Below are 21588 nucleotides of genomic sequence, written 5' to 3' on the forward strand. Positions count from 1 at the left end.
ATACTTGAAAGAACCACTTAAGGAGTTTACTTTACTATTTATATTTTTGACAACTTTTACTTTTACTTCACTACATTCCTAAAGAAAATAAAGTACTTTTTACAACATACATTTCCCTGACACCCAAAAGTACTAGTTACATTTTGAATGCTGAGCAGGACAGGAACATGGTCCAATTAACACACTAATCAAGAGAACATCCCAAAATGCATCTGCCTCTGATCTGACAGACTAGACTCACTAAACACAAATGCTTTGTAAATTATGTCTGAGTGTTGGAGTGTGCCTCTGGTTATCCATTCATTAAAAAAAAAAATTGGTACCGTCTCGTTTGCTTAATATAAGGAATTTGAAATGATTCATGCTTTTACCTTTGATACTTAATATTTTAGAAATTCAATTTACTTTCGATACTGAAAAATCAAATCAAATGTTATTTGTCACATCCACATGTTTAGCAGATGTTATTGCCGGTGTAGCGAAAATATACAGTACGTAATATCAAATACCGTTTTACTTTTACTCAAGTAATATTTTACTGGGTGACTTTCACTTTTACTTGAGTCATTCTCTATTAAAGTATGACAACTGGGTACTTTTTCCACCACTGACAATTTGATATTATGGTTTGGCCAAGTCCGTCGAATAAAAATAATTAGAGGCCTAATAGAACTACAATTCCCATGTATATCTGCATGCAGTGCGCATGTGCGCCTGGTCCATTTCCTGGTCCGACCTTCTCATATAAATACGCAGGGTTACAAGACAAGAGTTCGTCAGAAAATACGAACCCAATGATTCCTATATGTCCAGTGGTCTCCTTCACCTATGGTGAGTTAACGTTAATAAAAACGATTAAATTAGGTAACAAGACTTAACAATTAATAATTTATAACATTTACGAGGAAAGCTCGGGGAGGGGGGTTGTCGGTGTGTCCTTGAAGTGCTCTTTCTGCCTGTTTTAACGCCTCTGCAGTGTACTGTATGCGGGGGTCTTGCTTCAAACAGTAGCTAGCTACCTAACCCACCGTTCACCCTCGATGTATCTTTGTCCCCTTTCTGCAGTGCCCAGCCGGCTTGGTGAAGATGCCAAAATGGCTACCGGCAACTACTTTGGATTTACCCACGGTGGTGCTGCACAGTACAGGTAGGATATGACTCCTTGGAATTGGAAATATGCGATCCATCACCGCGGGAACCCAATTTTAAAGGACGGTCGGTGCTATCAGGGATCCTAGGGACCTTCACTACCTTTTAACCCTAACCTAACCAATAAAAAAAAAAATATACACTTCAATGGGGGGGAGGGCACAAGTCCCAAGGATCCCGGACCTTTAAACGATTCCCCAGAGGAAGTTGCGGCCTCCACTTTGCCGTAATATCCTGTCCTCTTTGGGAAATGCACGTTTTGGTTCCACCTCCGATTTCATTTGAAGGTTACTTATACATATTCAATAATTGGTTGTGGGAAATTACGCATGGAGTTAATAATCAATCAATCAAATTTTATAAAGCTCTTTTTTATATTTTTATATATATATATATATATATATATATATTTTTTTACATCAGCCGATGTCACAGTGCTGTACAGAAACCCAGCCTAAAACCCCAAACAGTAAGCAATGCAGATGTAGAAGCACGGTGGCTAGGAATAAACATCAACAAATGGGGCACTGACAGCTGTCAGTGTAGCTAGCATGGTAACATTAGCAAACTAGCTATCTTGCTAACCATATGTAACTTAGCTAACTAGCTAATCAAATTAAAGTTTATTTGTCACGTGCGCCGAACACAACAGGTGTAGTCGACCTTATAGTGAAATGCTTACTAACCAATAGTGATTTTCAAGTTTAAAAAAAAGGTATTAGGTGAACAACCATATGTAAAGAAATAAAAACAGTGAAAAATAACTGTAGGGAGGCTATAATGTTATCTGTTACTGTTTTAAAAAATGCCTACATGGCATTCACAAGATTAGGTTCTGGAGCTGGATGTCTCTTTTTTGGTAAAACGTCATCACCGATGGAAACCACTGGAGTATCTTTTGAATTTACCATCTATTGTTATCAAGTTTTGTCATATTCCATAAATTGGCAAATCTGCCAGTTTATGCTTGATCCAAAAATATGGTCAGGGGCTTCGTCTGGAGGGGGTGAGCGGAGCATGCACAGGCCTAATTGATCTCCGCACCCCACATTTTGTGACAGTGCAGCTCTGCTCTGTTAGCTCCACATTGACATGATTGGTTGATGGTAGGTGGGGGCATCAGTTCCAGTATAACTCAACAGCTCTGCTCAGTATAAATGACCTGACTTCTGTAGATACAGAAGAGCCTTCAACTTTGCAGCGGTTTCTGATTTAATAAACAATGGTTGGTAGGCGGTAACATTAAAATAAAACCCAGTCCGGAAACTAAATGCAGCTGGGAAAAATACATGTTTTTTTTATTTATTTAACCTTTTTATTTAACTAGGCAAGTCGGTTAAGAACAAATTCTTATTTACAATGACTGCCTACCAAAAGGCCTCATGCGGTGAGTGCTGGGATAAAAAAATAAATAGCGAAAAAAGCAGCCACAACTGTCAGTGTCCATGATTGAGTCTTTGAATGAGATGGAGATAAAACTGTCCAGTTAGTGTTTGTTGCAGCTCGTTCCAGTCGCTAGCTGCAGTGAACTGAAAAGAGGAGCGACCCAGGGATGTGTGCTTTGGGGACCTTTAACAGAAAGTGACTGTCAGAACGGGTGTTGTATGTGGAGGATGGGGGCTGCAGTAGATATCTCAGATAGGGGGGAGTGAGGCCTAAGAGGGTTTTATAAATAAGCATCAACCAGTATGTTTTGCGACCTGTATACAGAGATGACCAGTTTACAGAAGAGTATAGAGTGCAGTGATGTGTCCTATAAGGAACATTGGTGGCAAATCTGATGGCCGAATGGTTAAGAACATCTAGCTGTTCCAGAGCACCCTTACCTATTGATCTGTAAATTATGCCATCTAGCATGGGTAGGATGGTCATCTGAATCAGGGTTAGTTTGGCAGCTGGGGTGAAAGAGGAGTGATTACGATAGAGGAAACCAAGTCTAGATTTAACTTTAGCCTGCTTCTTTGATAAGTGCTGAGAGAAGGTCAGTGTACCGTCTAGCCATACTCCCAAGTACGTGTATGAGGTGACTACCTCAAGCTCTAAACCCTCAGAGGAAGTAATCACATCAGTGGGAGGGGCATTCTTCTTACCAAACCACATGACTGTTGTTTTGGAGGTGTTCAGAACAAGGTTAAGGGCAGAGAAAGCTTGTTGAACACTAAGCTTTGTTGTAGAGCATTTAACACAAAATCCAGGGAGGGGCCAGCTTAGTCTTATACTATCTTCTGCATATACAGTTGAAGTTGAAAGTTTACATACACCTTAGCCAAATACATTTAAACTCTGTTTTTCACAATTCTTGACATTTAATCCTAGTAAAAATTCCCTCTCTTTGGTCAGTTAGAATCACCACTTTATTTTAAGAATGTGAAATGTCAGAATAATAGTAGTGATTTATTTCAGCTCACATTCCCAGTGGGTCAGAAGTTTATATACACACAATTAGTATTTGGTAGCATTGCCTTTAAATTGTTTAACTTGGGTCAAATGTTTGAGGTAGCTTTCCACAAATGAAGTCAATTAGCCTATCAGAAGCTTCTAATGACATAATCTTCTAGAATTTTCCAAGCTGTTTAAAGGCACAGTCAACTTAGTGTATGTAAACTTCTGAACCACTGGAATTATGATACAGTGAGTTATACGTTAAGTAATCTGTCTTTAAACAATTGTTGGAAATATTACTTGTCATGCATACAGTAGATGTCCTATCCCGACTTGCCAAAACTATAGTTTGTTAAAAAGAAATTTGTAGAGTAGTTGAAAAATGAGTTTTAATGACTCCAACCTAAGTGGATGTAAACTTCTGACTTCAACTGTAAATGGATGAGAGGTTCCTACTGCATGCTATGTTGATGTAAATTGAGAAGAGCGTGGGGCCTAGGATTGAGCCTTGGTGTCCTCCCTTGGCGACAGGCAGTGGCTGAGACAACATATGTTCTGACTTTATACACTGCAGTCTTTGAGAGAGGTAGTTGGCAAACCAGGCCAAAGACCCCTCAGTGACACCAATACTCGTTAGCCGGCCCACAAGAATGGAATGGTCTACTGTATCAAAAGCTTTGGCCATGTCAATAAAAATAGCAGCACAACATTGCTTAGAATCAAGGGCAATGGTGACATCATTGAGAACCTTTTTAAGGTTGCAGTGACACATCCTTAACCTGAGCGTAAACCTTCATGACTCCTGAACATCGACGTGATACGGTCACCGCGTCAGCCCCAATGACAGCCCACTTATAGGTATCTCAGACAAGATTCTCTGGTCTGATGAAACTATTTGGCCTAAATGCCAAGCGTCACATCTGGAGGAAACCTGTCACCATCCCTACGGTGAAGCGTGGTGCATGCTGTGGGATGTTTTTCAGCGGCAGGAACTGGGATACTAGTCCGGATAGATGAACGGAGCAAAGTACAGAGAGATCCTTGATGGAATCCTGCCCCAGAGTGCTCAGGACCTTTGTCTGGGCGAAGGTTCACCTTCCAACAATCGCTGCCAAAAGTACTGACTAAAGGGTTTGAATACTTGTAATATTTCAGTTTTTTTATTTGTAAAAATGTATCTATTGTGTGTAGGTTGACAAGGGGTAAAACTAAATACATTTTAGAATAAGGCTGTAATGTTACAAAATGTGGAAAATATCATGGTCTGAATTCTTTCCGAATGAACTGTCTTTGTGTTATTTTGCAATGACCGAGTTACTTAATTTGTTTTAATCTTTTTTTTTATTTTTAAGTTCTTCCACTTTGACATATTAGAGTATTTTGTGTAGATTGTTGACACAAAATGAAAGTTTTTTAAAATCTCACTTTTTAACACAATGTCAAATCTAAGGGGTTTGAATACTTTTGCAAGACCCTGTATCTTGCTGTCACCTATCACAAACCTACCAAAAGCACAGCTAATCTAGAGTCCTTTAGAATGATTTGGTTTACTAGAACACAGCTAATCTAGAGTCCTTTTAGAATGATTTGGTTTACTAGAGCACAGCTAATCTAGAGTCCTTTTAGAATGATTTGGTTTACTAGAGCACAGCTAATCTAGAGTCCTTTTAGAATGATTTGGTTTACTAGAACACAGCTAATCTAGAGTCCTTTAGAATGATTTGGTTTACTAGAACACAGCTAATCTAGAGTCCTTTAGAATGATTTGGTTTACTAGAACACAGCTAATCTAGAGTCCTTTAGAATTATTTGGTTTACTAGAACACAGCTAATCTAGAGTCCTTTAGAATTATTTGGTTTACTAGAACACAGCTAATCTAGAGTCCTTTAGAATTATTTGGTTTACTAGAACACAGCTAATCTAGAGTCCTTTAGAATGATTTGGTTTACTAGAGCACAGCTAATCTAGAGTCCTTTTAGAATGATTTGGTTTACTAGAACACAGCTAATCTAGAGTCCTTTAGAATGATTTGGTTTACTAGAACACAGCTAATCTAGAGTCCTTTAGAATGATTTGGTTTACTAGAACACAGCTGCAGTAGGCTTTCCAAGTCGACTAAAGTTGATAACTTAGATTGTCGTACCAAGAGGATTGTGCCATTTTAACCCATAAACACACCAACAGTTTTAATGAGAAACAGTTTGGCCTATTAGGTGGTAATGTTTTAATGACATTTTTAGTTGTGGGGTGCCGTTTTTAAATGTTTTTCAGAGCAGTTTTCCTGCGTCTCTTTTTGAGAGCATGTTTCCTGTAGCAGCAGCTTAGAGCTCATTGATGGAAAGCCAAGACTATTCTTCATGGCATTAGCAGGCAGAGCATGGTGGCTCTTTCTGACCTGTCAGCATGCTGACCACTGGACAAAATGGCTCCACCCCCCCCCCCTTCCCTCTGTTGTCAGAGAGACCAATGGTGTGAAATCGTCCATAAGGAAATAACTGGGACAACGGTACACCATATCTTCTTCAGTGATTTAATCTGTGTAGAAAACTTTATTTTAATAACTTTTCAAATGAGACAAATCACTCATTTTAAGCATTTCATCTATCCATTTTTCCAGATATATTACACCAGAAAAGGAAATGTGCAATTTTGTTGTCTTACTGAGTTTGGTTTTAACTATGAGAGAATTGGCATTAGACTACTTTTGACTAATTCTGAGTGCGCATGTTTCTCGACAGAATTCTACTCATTTTGTGGAATGGTCTGTTATGATATCTGGTTCATATATGACCAAAATGCTGCCTGTGATACTCAATGTTTCTGCTGCTTTGCAGTTGGCTGTTTTGGGTAGAGATCAGGTATAACTGAAATGTCTGCTTTTTATTTATTTATTTTTGTTAATGCTAAATCTACCTCTAAGTATTATTTGACATGGGATTAGGATCCCCATTTAGATGTAGCTGAAGCAGCGGGTGCTCTCCCTGGGGGTGAAACAGGACATAATACAGAACATTAATAGACCAGAAAGGCCAGAACTCCACAGAGCTCCGACAGGGACATTGACCCACGTTGTTGTTGTTGTTGTTGTTGTGACTCTGTACTGCAGCACTTTGGATTTGTAATGATACAATGTGACTGAGGTTTAAGTGCAGATTGTCAGCTTTTTAATTTGAGGGTATTTTCATATCAGGTGAGCTGTTTAGACAATTACAGCATGTCTCCCTATTTTTTTTTTTAGGTGTAGTAAAAAGTTTATTTGTTCACATTCATACCAATCGATGTCTACGTCAAGCTTGTGAGTACAAATGTTCTGTTTTTGTTTTGGTTATATTTCAGGTAAAAAAAAAAAAAATTTGCACCGATAGAAATAAATAGTTGATATTGTGTCGCTTTTTTAAAGTTGTAAATAAGAATATAATATATTTCTAAACACTTCATTTAAAGTGGCTGCTACCATAATTTACAGATAATCCTGACTGAATCATGAATACTTGAGTGAGGAACGTTAGATGCACAAATATCATATCCCAGAGGGATGTTAACCCCTCACCATTACAGTAACGGGGAATGTAAACCTTCCAATCCCAGAGGGATGTTAACCCCTCACCATTACAGGAACAGGGAATGTAAACCTTCCAATCCCAGAGGGATGTTAACCCCTCACCATTACAGGAACAGGGAATGTAAACCTTCCAATCCCAGAGGGATGTTAACCCCTCACCATTACAGTAACAGGGAATGTAAACCTTCCAATCCCAGAGGGATGTTAACCCCTCACCATTACAGTAACAGGGAATGTAAACCTTCCAATCCCAGAGGGATGTTAACCCCTCACCATTACAGTAACAGGGAATGTAAACCTTCCAATCCCAGAGGGATGTTAACCCCTCACCATTACAGGAACAGGGAATGTAAACCTTCCAATCCCAGAGGGATGTTAACCCCTCACCATTACAGTAACAGGGAATGTAAACCTTCCAATCCCAGAGGGATGTTAACCCCTCACCATTAAACAGGGAATGTAAACCTTCCAATCCCAGAGACATGTTAACACCATTACAGTAACAGGAATGTAAACCTTCCAATCCCAGAGGGATGTTAACCCCTCACCATTACAGTAACAGGGAATGTAAACCTTCCAATCCCAGAGGGATGTTAACCCCTCACCATTACAGTAACAGGGAATGTAAACCTTCCAATCCCAGAGGGATGTTAACCCCTCACCATTACAGTAACAGGGAATGTAAACCTTCCAATCCCAGAGGGATGTTAACCCACCATTACAGTAACAGGGAATGTAAACCTTCCAATCCCAGAGGGATGTTAACCCCTCACCATTACAGTAACAGGGAATGTAAACCTTCCAATCCCAGAGGGATGTTAACCCCTCACCATTACAGTAACAGGGAATGTAAACCTTCCAATCCCAGAGGGATGTTAACCCCTCACCATTACAGTAACAGGGAATGTAAACCTTCCAATCCCAGAGGGATGTTAACCCCTCACCATTACAGTAACAGGGAATGTAAACCTTCCAATCCCAGAGGGATGTTAACCCCTTACAGTAACCATTACCAATCCCAGTGTTAACCCCTCACCATTACAGTAACAGGAATGTAAACCTTCCAATCCCAGAGGGATGTTAACCCCTCACCATTACAGTAACAGGGAATGTAAACCTTCCAATCCCAGAGACATGTTAACCCCTCACCATTACAGTAACAGGGAATGTAAACCTTCCAATCCCAGAGGGATGTTAACCCCTCACCATTACAGTAACAGGGAATGTAAACCTTCCAATCCCAGAGACATGTTAACCCCTCACCATTACAGTAACGGGGAATGTAAACCTTCCAATCCCAGAGGGATGTTAACCCCTCACCATTACAGTAACAGGGAATGTAAACCTTCCAATCCCAGAGGGATGTTAGACCCCTCACCATTACAGTAACAGGGAATGTAAACCTTCCAATCCCAGAGGGATGTTAACCCCTCACCATTACAGTAACAGGGAATGTAAACCTTCCCCAGAGGGAATCCCAGAGGGATGTTAACCCAGAGGGATGTTAACCCCTCACCATTACAGTAACAGGGAATGTAAACCTTCCAATCCCAGAGGGATGTTAACCCCTCACCATTACAGTAACAGGGAATGTAAACCTTCCAATCCCAGGGGATGTTAACCTTCCAATCCCAGAGGGATGTTAACCCCTCACCATTACAGTAACAGGGAATGTAAACCTTCCAATCCCAGAGGGATGTTAACCCCTCACCATTACAGGAACAGGGAATGTAAACCTTCCAATCCCAGAGGGATGTTAACCCCTCACCATTACAGTAACAGGGAATGTAAACCTTCCAATCCCAGAGGGATGTTAACCCCTCACCATTACAGTAACAGGGAATGTAAACCTTCCAATCCCAGGGGATGTTAACCCCTCACCATTACAGTAACAGGGAATGTAAACCTTCCAATCCCAGAGGGATGTTAACCCCTCACCATTACAGGAACAGGGAATGTAAACCTTCCAATCCCAGAGGGATGTTAACCCCTCACCATTACAGTAACAGGGAATGTAAACCTTCCAATCCCAGAGGGATGTTAACCCCTCACCATTACAGTAACAGGGAATGTAAACCTTCCAATCCCAGAGGGATGTTAACCCCTCACCATTACAGTAACAGGGAATGTAAACCTTCCAATCCCAGAGACATGTTAACCCCTCACCATTACAGTAACAGGGAATGTAAACCTTCCAATCCCAGAGGGATGTTAACCCCTCACCATTACAGGGAATGTAAACCTTCCAATCCCAGAGGGATGTTAACCCCTCACCATTACAGTAACGGGGAATGTATATTTGTTGGCTGTGATATTTATGCCTCTAACTTTCTCCCTAAATAAACTTAACTCGGAGCAAACCTTCCAATCTCAGAGGGATGTTGGGGAATTTTATTTTTATTTTTTATTTTTTTACAGACACTTGACTGCTATTCAACCAGATTTTCCACATGGATCGAACTGTTGCTTCTGGTAAGGGTAACTAGCTGCTAACTCTAGCAGGCTTGTAACTGCATGTCACTAGTCGAACACTGAACTTATCACTGCGGGAAAAGCTGAAACATCAATCAATGGTCGAGTCAGTTCCACTTTCATTTTTTTTTTTTTGCGGCAACATTTTTAAATGGGGAAAAAAAGTTATTGCAAATTCAGCAGTGTAGCCTAGTGGTTAGAGCGTTGGACTAGTAACCGGAAGGTTGCAAGTTCAAACCCCCGAGCTGACAAGGTACAAATCTGTCGTTCTGCCCCTGAACAGGTAGTTAACCCAGTGTTCTTAGGCCGTCATTGAAAATAAGAATTTGTTCTTAACTGACTTGCCTAGTAAAATAAAGGTAAAATAAATAAAATTGTGAAATAGGATTTTAGAAACGCTGTCTTTTATTACTTATTGTCACGACCACAACCTTTCCCCCCAACTCCTATTGATATACTTTGTTTTATTAAGTCAGTGTTGCATTGTGGGAAGTTAAAAATACTTTTGTGTGGCGTGATTTTAATCTTATTTTTTCTAACAAACATTTGATTTAATAAAAATATTTAATCCATCAAATGATGAGTATGATGACGGAATCTGATTTCATTGGTCTTTACCTCGCGTGGAGTCAGCCCTGAGTCAGCCTGAACCAGAGCAGGAAGGAGTCATTACCATAGAAAATGTACCTGGCTAAAAGGTGAGCCACTTTGATATGACCGGTTATCCCAAGTTGAACTCGGAGTTGACTAGAGTTTTTGCTCTTGACATTATGGGTTATTGTCAGGCTGACTCTCTTTTCTCTGTATATATATCAATGATGTTGCTCCTGATCCACCTCTACGCCGACAACACCATTTTGTATACATCTGGCCCTTTGTTAACAAACCTCCAGACAAGCTTCAACGCCATACAACTCTCCTTCCGTGGCCTCCAACTGCTCTTAAACGCTGCCCGCACCCACCCGACTAGCATCACTACTCTGGACGGTTCTGACTTAGAATATGTGGACAACTATAAATACCTAGGTGTCTGGTTAAACTGTAATCTCTCCCTCCAGACTCACATTAAGCATCTCCAATCCAAAATTAAATCTAGTCAGCTTCCTATTTCACAACAAAGCCTCCTTCACTCATGCTGCCAAACATACCCTCATAAAACTGACCATCCTACCGATCCTCGACTTCGGCGATGTCATTTACAAAATAGCCTCCAACACTCTACTCAGACTGCATCCAATTTGCTATCACAGTGCCATCCGTTTAGTCACCAAAGCCCCATATACTACCCACCACTGCGACCTGTTCGCTCTCGTTGGCTGGCCCTCGCTTCATACTCATCGCCAAACACACTGGCTCCAGGTCATCTATAAGGCTCAGCCTTATTCAGCTCACTGGTCATCATAGCATCACCCACCCGTACGTAGCACGCGCTCCAGCAGGTATATTTCACTGGTCACCCCCAAAGCCAATTCCTCCTTTGGCTGCCTTTCCTTCCAGTTCTCTGCTGCCTGTGACTGGAACAAATTGCAAAAATGATTGAAGTTGGAAACTCACATCTCCCTCACTAACTTTAAGCATCAGCTGTCGGAGCAGCTTACCGATCGCTGCAGCTGCACAGAGTCCATCTGTAAATAGCCCATCCAACCAACTACCTACCTCATCCCCGTTTTTGTTTTCCTGCTCTTTTGCACACCAGTATTTCTACACATCCTCATTTGCACATCTATCACTCCGGTGTAAATTGCTGAATTGTAAATACTTTGCCACTTTTATTGCCTTACCTCCTTACTTCATTTGCACACACTGTACATAAATAGATACATCTTTGTTATTGTTTGTGTAACTCTGTTCTTTTTGTCGCACTACTTTATCTTGGCCAGGGCGCAGTTGTAAATGAGAACTTGTTTTCCTGGTTAAATAAAGGTAAAATAATTGTGCGTAGATTGAAAGGAGGGGGGGGGTGTAATGTTGATCCATTGGCTGTAATTTAACAAAGTGAAGGAATACTTACTAGCCGAGGGATTTCACATGTTTTTAAAGCTGTGTACCGTCACACACCGGCTCTGGGTAAACTGTAACATTAATCCTCTTTGTCGCGGGTTTCGTTAACCAAGCATGTTTTTAAAGCTGTGTACCGTCACACACCGGCTCTGGGTAAACTGTAGCATTGATCCTCTTTGTCGCGGGTTTCGTTAACCAAGCATGTTTTTAAAGCTGTGTACCGTCACACACCGGCTCTGGGTAAACTGTAACATTGATCCTCTTTGTCGCGGGTTTCGTTAACCAAGCATGTTTTTAAAGCTGTGTACCGTCACACACCGGCTCTGGGTAAACTGTAGCATTAATCCTCTTTGTCGCGGGTTTCGTTAACCAAGCATGTTTTTAAAGCTGTGTACCGTCACACACCGGCTCTGGGTAAACTGTAACATTAATCCTCTTTGTCGCGGGTTTCTAAATGTTTTTAAAGCGAAATATCACAACCATGTCGTTGTCCCACATTTTGTTACAGCCTGAATTTAAAATGGAATAAAATATACACAGTCAAAGTGGAATTTACGTTTTAAAAAAAATAATAACTTTTTACAAATGAATTAAAATTTTTTATTTAAACACTTATTATTTGGGCAAATAACAAGTTCAGGAGTAAATTTCACAAACATCCCATAATAAGTTGCATGGACTCACTGTGTGCAATAATAGTATTTAACATATATACTTTTAAATCACTACCTCATCTCCACATGCATATCTGTAAGGTCGAGCAGTGAATTTCAACCACGAAGACCAGGGGAGGTTTTCCAGGTTTTTCTTGCCTCGCAAGGAAGGGCACCTTTTGGTAGCAAACATTGAATATCCCCTTGATATTATTTACACTTTGGATGGTGTATCAATACACCCAGTCACTACAAACATACAGGTGTCCTTCCTAACTCAGTAGCTGGAGAGAAAGGAAACTGCTCAGAGGTTTCACCATGAGGCCAATGGTGACTTTAAAACAGAGTTTAATGGCTGTGATAAGAGAACTGAGGATGGATCAACAACATTGTAGTTACTCCACAATACTAACTGAGGATGGATCAACAACATTGTAGTTACTCCACAATACAACTGAGGATGGATCAACAACATTGTAGTTACTCCACAATACTAACTGAGGATGGATCAACAACATTGTAGTTACTCCACAATACTAACTGAGGATGGATCAACAACATTGTAGTTACTCCACAATACTAACTGAGGATGGATCAACAACATTGTAGTTACTCCACAATACTAACTGAGGATGGATCAACAACATTGTAGTTACTCCACAATACTAACTGAGGATGGATCAACAACATTGTAGTTACTCCACAATACTAACTGAGGATGGATCAACAACATTGTAGTTACTCCACAATACTAACTGAGGATGGATCAACAACATTGTAGTTACTCCACAATACTAACTGAGGATGGATCAACAACATTGTAGTTACTCCACAATACTAACTGAGGATGGATCAACAACATTGTAGTTACTCCACAATACTAACTGAGGATGGATCAACAACATTGTAGTTACTCTGCAATACTAACTGAGGATGGATCAACATCATTGTAGTTACTCTGCAATACTAACTGAGGATGGATCAACAACATTGTAGTTACTCCACAATACTAACTGAGGATGGATCAACAACATTGTAGTTACTCCACAATACTAACCTAAATGTGAAAGTGAAAAGAAGGAAGCCTGTACAGAAAACAAATATTCCAAAACATGAATCCTGTTTTCAACAAGGCACTAAAGTTATACTGCAACAAGGCACTAAAGTTATACTGCAACAAGGCACGAAAGTTATACTGCAACAAGGCATGAAAGTTATACTGCAACAAGGCACTAAAGTTATACTGCAACAAGGCACTAAAGTTATACTGCAACAAGGCACTAAAGTTATACTGCAACAAGGCACTAAAGTTATACTGCAACAAGGCACTAAAGTTATACTGCAACAAGGCACTAAAGTTATACTGCAACAAGGCACTAAAGCACTAAAGTTATACTGCAACAAGGCACTAAAGTTATACTGCAACAAGGCACTAAAGTTATACTGCAACAAGGCACTAAAGTTATACTGCAACAAGGCACTAAAGTAATATTGCAACAAGGCACTAAAGTAATATTGCAACAAGGCACTAAAGTAATACTGCAACAAGGCACTAAAGTAATACTGCAACAAGGCACTAAAGTAATACTGCAACAAGGCACTAAAGTTATACTGCAACAAGGCACTAAAGTTATACTGCAACAAGGCACTAAAGCAATACTGCAACAAGGCACTAAAGTAATACTGCAACAAGGCACTAAAGTAATACTGCAACAAGGCACTGCAACAAGGCACTAAAGTAATACTGCAACAAGGCACTAAAGTAATACTGCAACAAGGCACTAAAGTAATACTGCAACAAGGCACTAAAGTAATACTGCAACAAGGCACTAAAGTTATACTGCAACAAGGCACTAAAGTTATACTGCAACAAGGCACTAAACAAGGCACTAAAGTTATACTGCAACAAGGCACTAAAGTTATACTGCAACAAGGCACTAAAGTTATACTGCAACAAGGCACTAAAGTTATACTGCAACAAGGCACTAAAGTTATACTGCAACAAGGCACTAAAGTAATACTGCAACAAGGCACTAAAGTAATACTGCAACAAGGCACAACAAGGCAAAAGTAATATTGCAACAAGGCACTAAAGTAATACTGCAACAAGGCACTAAAGTTATACTGCAACAAGGCACTAAAGCAACAAGGCACTAAAGGGCACTAAAGTTATACTGCAACAAGGCACTAAAGTTATACTGCAACAAGGCACTAAAGCAACAAGGCACTAAAGTTATACTGCAACAAGGCACTAAAGTTATACTGCAACAAGGCACTAAAGTTATACTGCAACAAGGCACTAAAGTTATACTGCAACAAGGCACAAGGCAACAAGGCACTAAAGTTATACTGTAAAGTATACTGCAACAAGGCACTAAAGTTATACTGCAACAAGGCACTAAAGTTATACTGCAACAAGGCACTAAAGTTATACTGCAACAAGGCACTAAAGTTATACTGCAACAAGGCACTAAAGTTATACTGCAACAAGGCACTAAAGTTATACTGCAACAAGGCACTAAAGTAATACTGCAACAAGGCACTAAAGTAATACTGCAACAAGGCACTAAAGTAATACTGCAACAAGGCACTAAAGTAATACTGCAACAAGGCACTAAAGTAATACTGCAACAAGGCACTAAAGTTATACTGCAACAAGGCACTAAAGTTATACTGCAACAAGGCACTAAAGTATACTGCAACAAGGCACTAAAGTAATACTGCAACAAGGCACTAAAGTAATACTGCAACAAGGCACTAAAGTAATACTGCAACAAGGCACTAAAGTAATACTGCAACAAGGCACTAAAGTAATACTGCAACAAGGCACTAAAGTAATAACAAGGCACTAAAGTAATACTGCAACAAGGCACTAAAGTTATACTGCAACAAGGCACTAAAGTTATACTGCAACAAGGCACTAAAGTTATACTGCAACAAGGCACTAAAGTTATACTGCAACAAGGCACTAAAGTTATACTGCAACAAGGCACTAAAGTTATACTGCAACAAGGCACTAAAGTTATACTGCAACAAGGCACTAATTATACTGCAACAAGGCACTAAAGTTATACTGCAACAAGGCACTAAAGTTATACTGCAACAAGGCACTAAAGTTATACTGCAACAAGGCACTAAAGTTATACTGCAACAAGGCACTAAAGTAATACTAACAAGGCACTAAAGTACTGCAACAAGGCACTAAAGTTATACTGCAACAAGGCACTAAAGTTATACTGCAACAAGGCACTAAAGTTATACTGCAACAAGGCACTAAAGTTATACTGCAACAAGGCACTAAAGTTATACTGCAACAAGGCACTAAAGTTATACTGCAACAAGGCACTAAAGTTATACTGCAACAAGGCACTAAAGTTATACTGCAACAAGGCACTAAAGTTATACTGCAAAAATAATGTGATGAAGCAATTCAGTTTTTGTTCTGAATACAAAGTGTTATGTTTGGGGAAAATCCAATACACAATATACGTTACTGAGTACTAGTGACCTTTCGGCAGGACAATAAACTAAAACACGAAGACAAATCTACACTGGAGTTGCTTACCAAGTCCAAGTTTTGACTTAAGTCTACTTGAAATCTACGGCAAGACCTGAATGGTTGTCTAGCAATGATCAACAACCTATTTGACAGAGCTTGAAGAATTTTTAAAAGAATAATTGGCAAATGTTGGCCAATCCAGGTGTGCGAAGCTCTTAGATTTACCCAGAAACACTCACAGCTGGAACCGCTGCCAAAGTTGCTTCTACAAAGTATTGACTCAGAGGTATGAATAATTAGGTAAATTCGATTTCTGTATTTAATTTATTTATATATATATATATATATATATTCAAAGTTCACTGTCATTATGGCGTATTGGGTTAGAGAATTTTATTTAATTCACTTTAAATTCACGCTGTAATCCCTGGCCACGTCGTCCGTGCTGACCAGCTGGCGGGCATCTTCTCTGACATATGCAACGGTGTCCCTCTCCCAGGCTGTCGACCTGTTTTTCCAAGGACACCATCACAGTGTCCAATATGATCAATCAAGGTGACTGTCGCACTCACCTCGGTCATCATGAAGTGCTTTGAGAGGCTGGTCATTAAGGCCAGCATGTCAGGCCCACTGGACCCATTCCAATCAGCCTCCCGCTCCAGCAGATCCACGGAAGATGCTATTTCCATCACTATTCACACAGCCCTAACACACCTGGACAACAGGAACACCTATATGAGAATGTTGTTCATTGACTACAGTTCAGCATTCAACACCATTGTTTCACTCCAAGCTCAGAGCTCTGGACACCACCCTCTGCCACTGGGTCCTGGTCTTCCTGACGGGCAGACCACCGGCCGACGTGAGGATAGCTAAATTTCCATGAATGTTTTTTTTATATTTTTTTTAACAATTTTTTTAGTTATAGTTGGTTCAGAGTGTTTGATATTTCAACCTGCGTGTCTGGACCTCGTCTGGTGTGGATGGACATAATCAACATGGCGTACGTGCCCGGTGTAGTCAGCATCGTCAAAGACCCCACACATCCCAGCCACGAGCTGTTCACTCCCTTAGCGCATGATGTCTGATACCATTTAGGCTCTGAGTTTCTGTCTACAAGCCATCAGAACAGTTAAACTGGACTGACCTGCTCTGATTCCACACACACACACACATCACAACTGCTACTACTAACATTAGGTTCTTCGTCTTCACAATTTTAAACACTTGCTCCTTTTCCCAAAACGTGTGTAAATATTGGACTATAAATTGTGCCTTCCTGTATTATACTTTATGCTAAAAACATTTGTTCTATTCTACCAAGACATTTTACTTTCATCTTTCATGGATGTATTGTTGCGTTGTCCAGAAGGAACCGGCAAGTAAGCGTTTCATTGGCTGGTGTATCCCGTACATACGATTTTAATAAAACATGAAGCGTGACCAGCCATTTTGAATGATTAAAACGGGCTCATTGAGACTGACATCAAGATGGATGCCCTTCTTCTTATAGACCAGACCTCTCTGCACATCTTGGAATTCAGAGGCAAGAGGAATTAGTTGGCGTTTAGAAACGCAGTGTTTGTCGGCATGGTGACACGACTTGCATGTGAACGTTCTGTAGTTGATTTTCTTCTATGTTTTGAGGAATGGGCACGCAAGTGCGAGGCTATATGGGTAATAAATGCAAGGCTATATGGGTAATAAATCCATACTGTGATTTAAATTGACTGAGTTGACGCATTTAATGAATAATAACTTGTAGACATCTTTTTTTTTAATGACTTTTTCAAAACTACTACCATACAAAAATTAACGCAACATGCAACAATTTCAAATTTTGTCATTTACCCTTTTTTTATTTAGCTAGGCAAGTCTGTTATTAAGAACTAATTCTTATTGACAATGACTGCCTACCCCGGGCCAAACCTGGATGACGCTGGGCCAATTGTGTGCCGCCCTATGGACTCCCAATCACGGCCAGATGTGATACAGCCTGGATTTGAACCAGGGTCTGTAGTGACGCCTCTTGCGCTGAGATGCAGTGTCTTAGATCTCCAATCGGGAGCCCACTAGATGGACCTGGTCAACGGTAGTGCTTAGTCTGTATGTTGGAAGGAGTAGGCCAGGGGCTACACACTGCACTCTCCTCCACTCAGAGACCTCTTTTGGTCTGCTGCTCATCAGGGAAATAATCAAAGGACTTTCCTGAATACCTCCATTCTCTCTGTCGCTCGCTCTCTCTGTCGCTCGCTCTCTCTGTCGCTCGCTCTCTCTGTCCTTTTCCTTTCCTATTTCAACACCTGGCTCCCCATTTTTGATGCAGTGATTTCTCTCTTGCTCGCTCAGTGAGTGTTGTCAAATATTCAAGGCATTCCTTAAATCATTCTTCATTTTTAAACATGCCGTCGGCCTGACATCTTTCAACAGGGTAATTTTTAGAAACCTAAGGAAGCATACAAGGCTGGCTTTCATGTCCTAAATTGATAAAACATTTATCTTATTAAATTGATGAATGATATAGGTCCTTCAAACTGTATGCCAGTGCATTTGTTTTAATTGTTCCCCTCTATTCAGGGACTCATCTCGACCTCCTGGGACACCAGAGGCGATTGCCCTCTAATTGTAGTTGACACATTGTGGTCTTTGACTCAACCGTCTTGAAGTGGGAGTTGAGCCAATCAGTTGTTACTCCTCGCCACAAGTCCACTATCTCGCTCCCCCCCCCGTAGTACTATGACTACCAAAGATGGTGGATAAGAAGTTTACCATGGGGGGGGTCTGTTCCTGTCTACTTAAGGGGGTGGCTCCCCTATAGGCACCAATGCGATAGCAGCTGGATCTGGTCGACTTACTAAATGGATTTGAATTTGAGGCAGAAAGATGCAGGGAAAAAAGCAGGGAGTGGAGTGTCTCGTTTCTTCTTCCGAGCTTGACGGCAGCAGCATCTCCACTTTGTCCTTCGATTCCATCTAATTTGAGGGAGGGGGGGGGAGTAGAGAAAATGGAGAACGAAACTGTTTGCCTAAAGTGTATGTTTGTCAAGCAAATAACCACTATTTTGTAGTTAGCTACAGCGTTGTTTTAGTTAAATAACACACATGCTTTGATATCATCGGTAAGTAGGCGTGTGAGCGTATTGACGAGCAAGGAAAAGTGCCCGCGCGGCGTTGCGCAAGTTAGGGTGCCCGCCGCGGCAGAGAGCTGTTCCGGCTAATACCTGTCCTTCACAGAAAGTTATGCTAGTCTGGATGTTTTAATCAGTTGTGGATCTTGACCTCTTCGTATAGCTTGGAGGTCAACAAATAGGCCGCTAGTGATGTCATAATAGTCAGGTCACCGATGACGACAACAAGGCATGTTGATTGGCTGGTAGCCTAGTCGTCAGATCTGATGGATAAGGTCAGGGATGGCGATCTGAAACAAGCTCCATATAGCCCTAGTTGAGTTCAGTTTTCACATTTTCTACAGTAAAATGGACATTGACTCCAGTAATTAAATGATTCAGAACATTTTAAGCAAGTTTACATTTTTCGCTAGATTATCCACATAAAGACACCGACTAATTTAGAATAATCATTAGCCCTAAATTTAACCCCCCAAAAATGTGTCTTTGAGACCATCTCAATTTAATTTAGGATTCACAATTGTTTAAGACTCTGTACTCTAGGTTTCAGGAAATGACAATTAAATGTAAAAAAAAAAAAAAAATGCTCTAAATTCCTTAGGGGGAAGTTGACTCACACCCTCCGGACCTCCCCCTACCCATCCTTGGCCTACATCAGCACCACCACAATGCCGCCACAGCCTCGGTACTGACTTTCCTTCTCAGCAGAGTCAGACCTGATCTCTCTCTCTCTCTCTCCTCCCTCTCCCTCTCCAGTCAGCAGCCAGCTGCGGGGGTGGCCTACACCCACCCTACCACCGTGGCCAGCTACACCGTACACCAGGCACCGATGGCTGCCCACTCCGTGGCAGCAGCCTACGCTCCCACCGGCGCCACAGTCGCCGTAGCCAGGCCTGCCCCTGTCGCCGTGGCAGCAGCAGCCACTGCCGCAGCCTACGGAGGGTACCAGGCGGCGCACGCCACCGCTGACTACGGCTACGCACGCCAGCCAGACGTCCCCCGCCGCCCCCTGTCACGTCCCAGAACTACCAGGTAGGATACCAGGTAACTAACATCCCACCTCGATGTTATATTCAACATGTTAGTGTTTTGGAGTCCATTTCATCTTTAAAGCTTTCTTAAACCCGGGCTGGGCGGTGTTCTGAGGCAGTTTTAACACTAGCCCAAAAAGGGTTGCAAAACAGCATTGGGGGGGAATTTGAAGCTTCAGGATTTGTTTTTGAGAATGTTCCCTCCATTTTTTTTTTTTTTTTTTAAATAGATATTTTTTAAATATTTAAAGTCACACAGAAGTTGTTATTCCTCACCCTAAGAATCCTCAAGTTGATTGAATCAAGGTGTTGGACCTCACATCTTATTGTTTGTTATTCTGTGAAAGTCTCTGTCAATCTGGAGCCCAGATGCTGTTGAGCTGAAGGATGGAGAGAACTACTTTGGTTTAAACTGCAGCATGTGATTTTATTTTTAACCCCAGATAACTCCTCTGTCAGTAGTGATCACAACTCTACTGATAGACGGTTTATTTTAATTACTATTCATTCATATGCTGTGATGACTCGACTAAATATGTATTTAATTAAGCACATTGTCTGTGTCTGCTAGTCTAAAGAAGTCCCCTAATGAACTCGTGACCGGTAGCTAAAGGCTCCTTCGGACCTTCTCCCAGTGTGCAGCTGCACATTCCCCAGCATGGATTAAACAAAGTGAAATAATCAGGATGCTGAATGTACTGAAACAGCCCAACATCTCTGTGGTGTTTGTTTCCCCTCCTCCTCCGTGTTTCTTTTCCCTGACTCCACTGTGTCTCTGTTTTACAGGACTCCTCCTCCTCCGTGTTTCTTTTCCCTGACTCCACTGTGTCTCTGTTTTACAGGACTCCTCCTCCTCCGTGTTTCTTTTCCCTGACTCCACTGTGTCTCTGTTTTACAGGACTCCTCCTCCTCCGTGTTTCTTTTCCCTGACTCCGCTGTGTCTCTGTTTTACAGGACTCCTCCTCCTCCGTGTTTCTTTTCCCTGACTCCACTGTGTCTCTGTTTTACAGGACTCCTCCTCCTCCGTGTTTCTTTTCCCTGACTCCGCTGTGTCTCTGTTTTACAGGACTCCTCCTCCTCCGTGTTTCTTTTCCCTGACTCCACTCCTCCTCCTCCGTGTTTCTTTTCCCTGACTCCGCTGTGTCTCTGTTTTACAGGACTCCTCCTCCTCCGTGTTTCTTTTCCCTGACTCCGCTGTGTCTCTGTTTTACAGGACTCCTCCTCCTCCGTGTTTCTTTTCCCTGACTCCGCTGTGTCTCTGTTTTACAGGACTCCTCCTCCTCCGTGTTTCTTTTCCCTGACTCCGCTGTGTCTCTGTTTTACAGGACTCCTCCTCCTCCGTGTTTCTTTTCCCTGACTCCGCTGTGTCTCTGTTTTACAGGACTCCTCCTCCTCCGTGTTTCTTTTCCCTGACTCCGCTGTGTCTCTGTTTTACAGGACTCCTCCTCCTCCGTGTTTCTTTTCCCTGACTCCGCTGTGTCTCTGTTTTACAGGACTCCTCCTCCCGTGTTTCTTTTCCCTGACTCCACTGTGTCTCTGTTTTACAGGACTCCTCCTCCTCCGTGTTTCTTTTCCCTGACTCCACTGTGTCTCTGTTTTACAGGACTCCTCCTCCTCCGTGTTTCTTTTCCCTGACTCCACTGTGTCTCTGTTTTACAGGACTCCTCCTCCTCCGTGTTTCTTTTCCCTGACTCCGCTGTGTCTCTGTTTT

At 41.4% G+C, this 21588-nt stretch overlaps 1 protein-coding gene across 1 annotated transcript in view; it reads left to right on the forward strand.

Moving 5' to 3' along the window:
• Window positions 1-681: 681 nt before the first annotated feature.
• LOC112249413 (zinc finger RNA-binding protein-like) overlaps window positions 682-21588 on the forward strand; it is a 57048-nt gene continuing 36141 nt past the window's right edge. The window contains 4 exon segments of the mRNA XM_042320220.1: window positions 682-831; window positions 1066-1147; window positions 19603-19838; window positions 19841-19878. Of these exon segments, the coding sequence (XP_042176154.1) occupies window positions 684-831; window positions 1066-1147; window positions 19603-19838; window positions 19841-19878 (504 nt within the window). The 5' untranslated portion in view covers window positions 682-683.

This window comes from Oncorhynchus tshawytscha, linkage group LG04 (assembly GCF_018296145.1).
Source record: "Oncorhynchus tshawytscha isolate Ot180627B linkage group LG04, Otsh_v2.0, whole genome shotgun sequence".
Classification (NCBI taxonomy): Eukaryota; Metazoa; Chordata; class Actinopteri; order Salmoniformes; family Salmonidae; genus Oncorhynchus; species Oncorhynchus tshawytscha.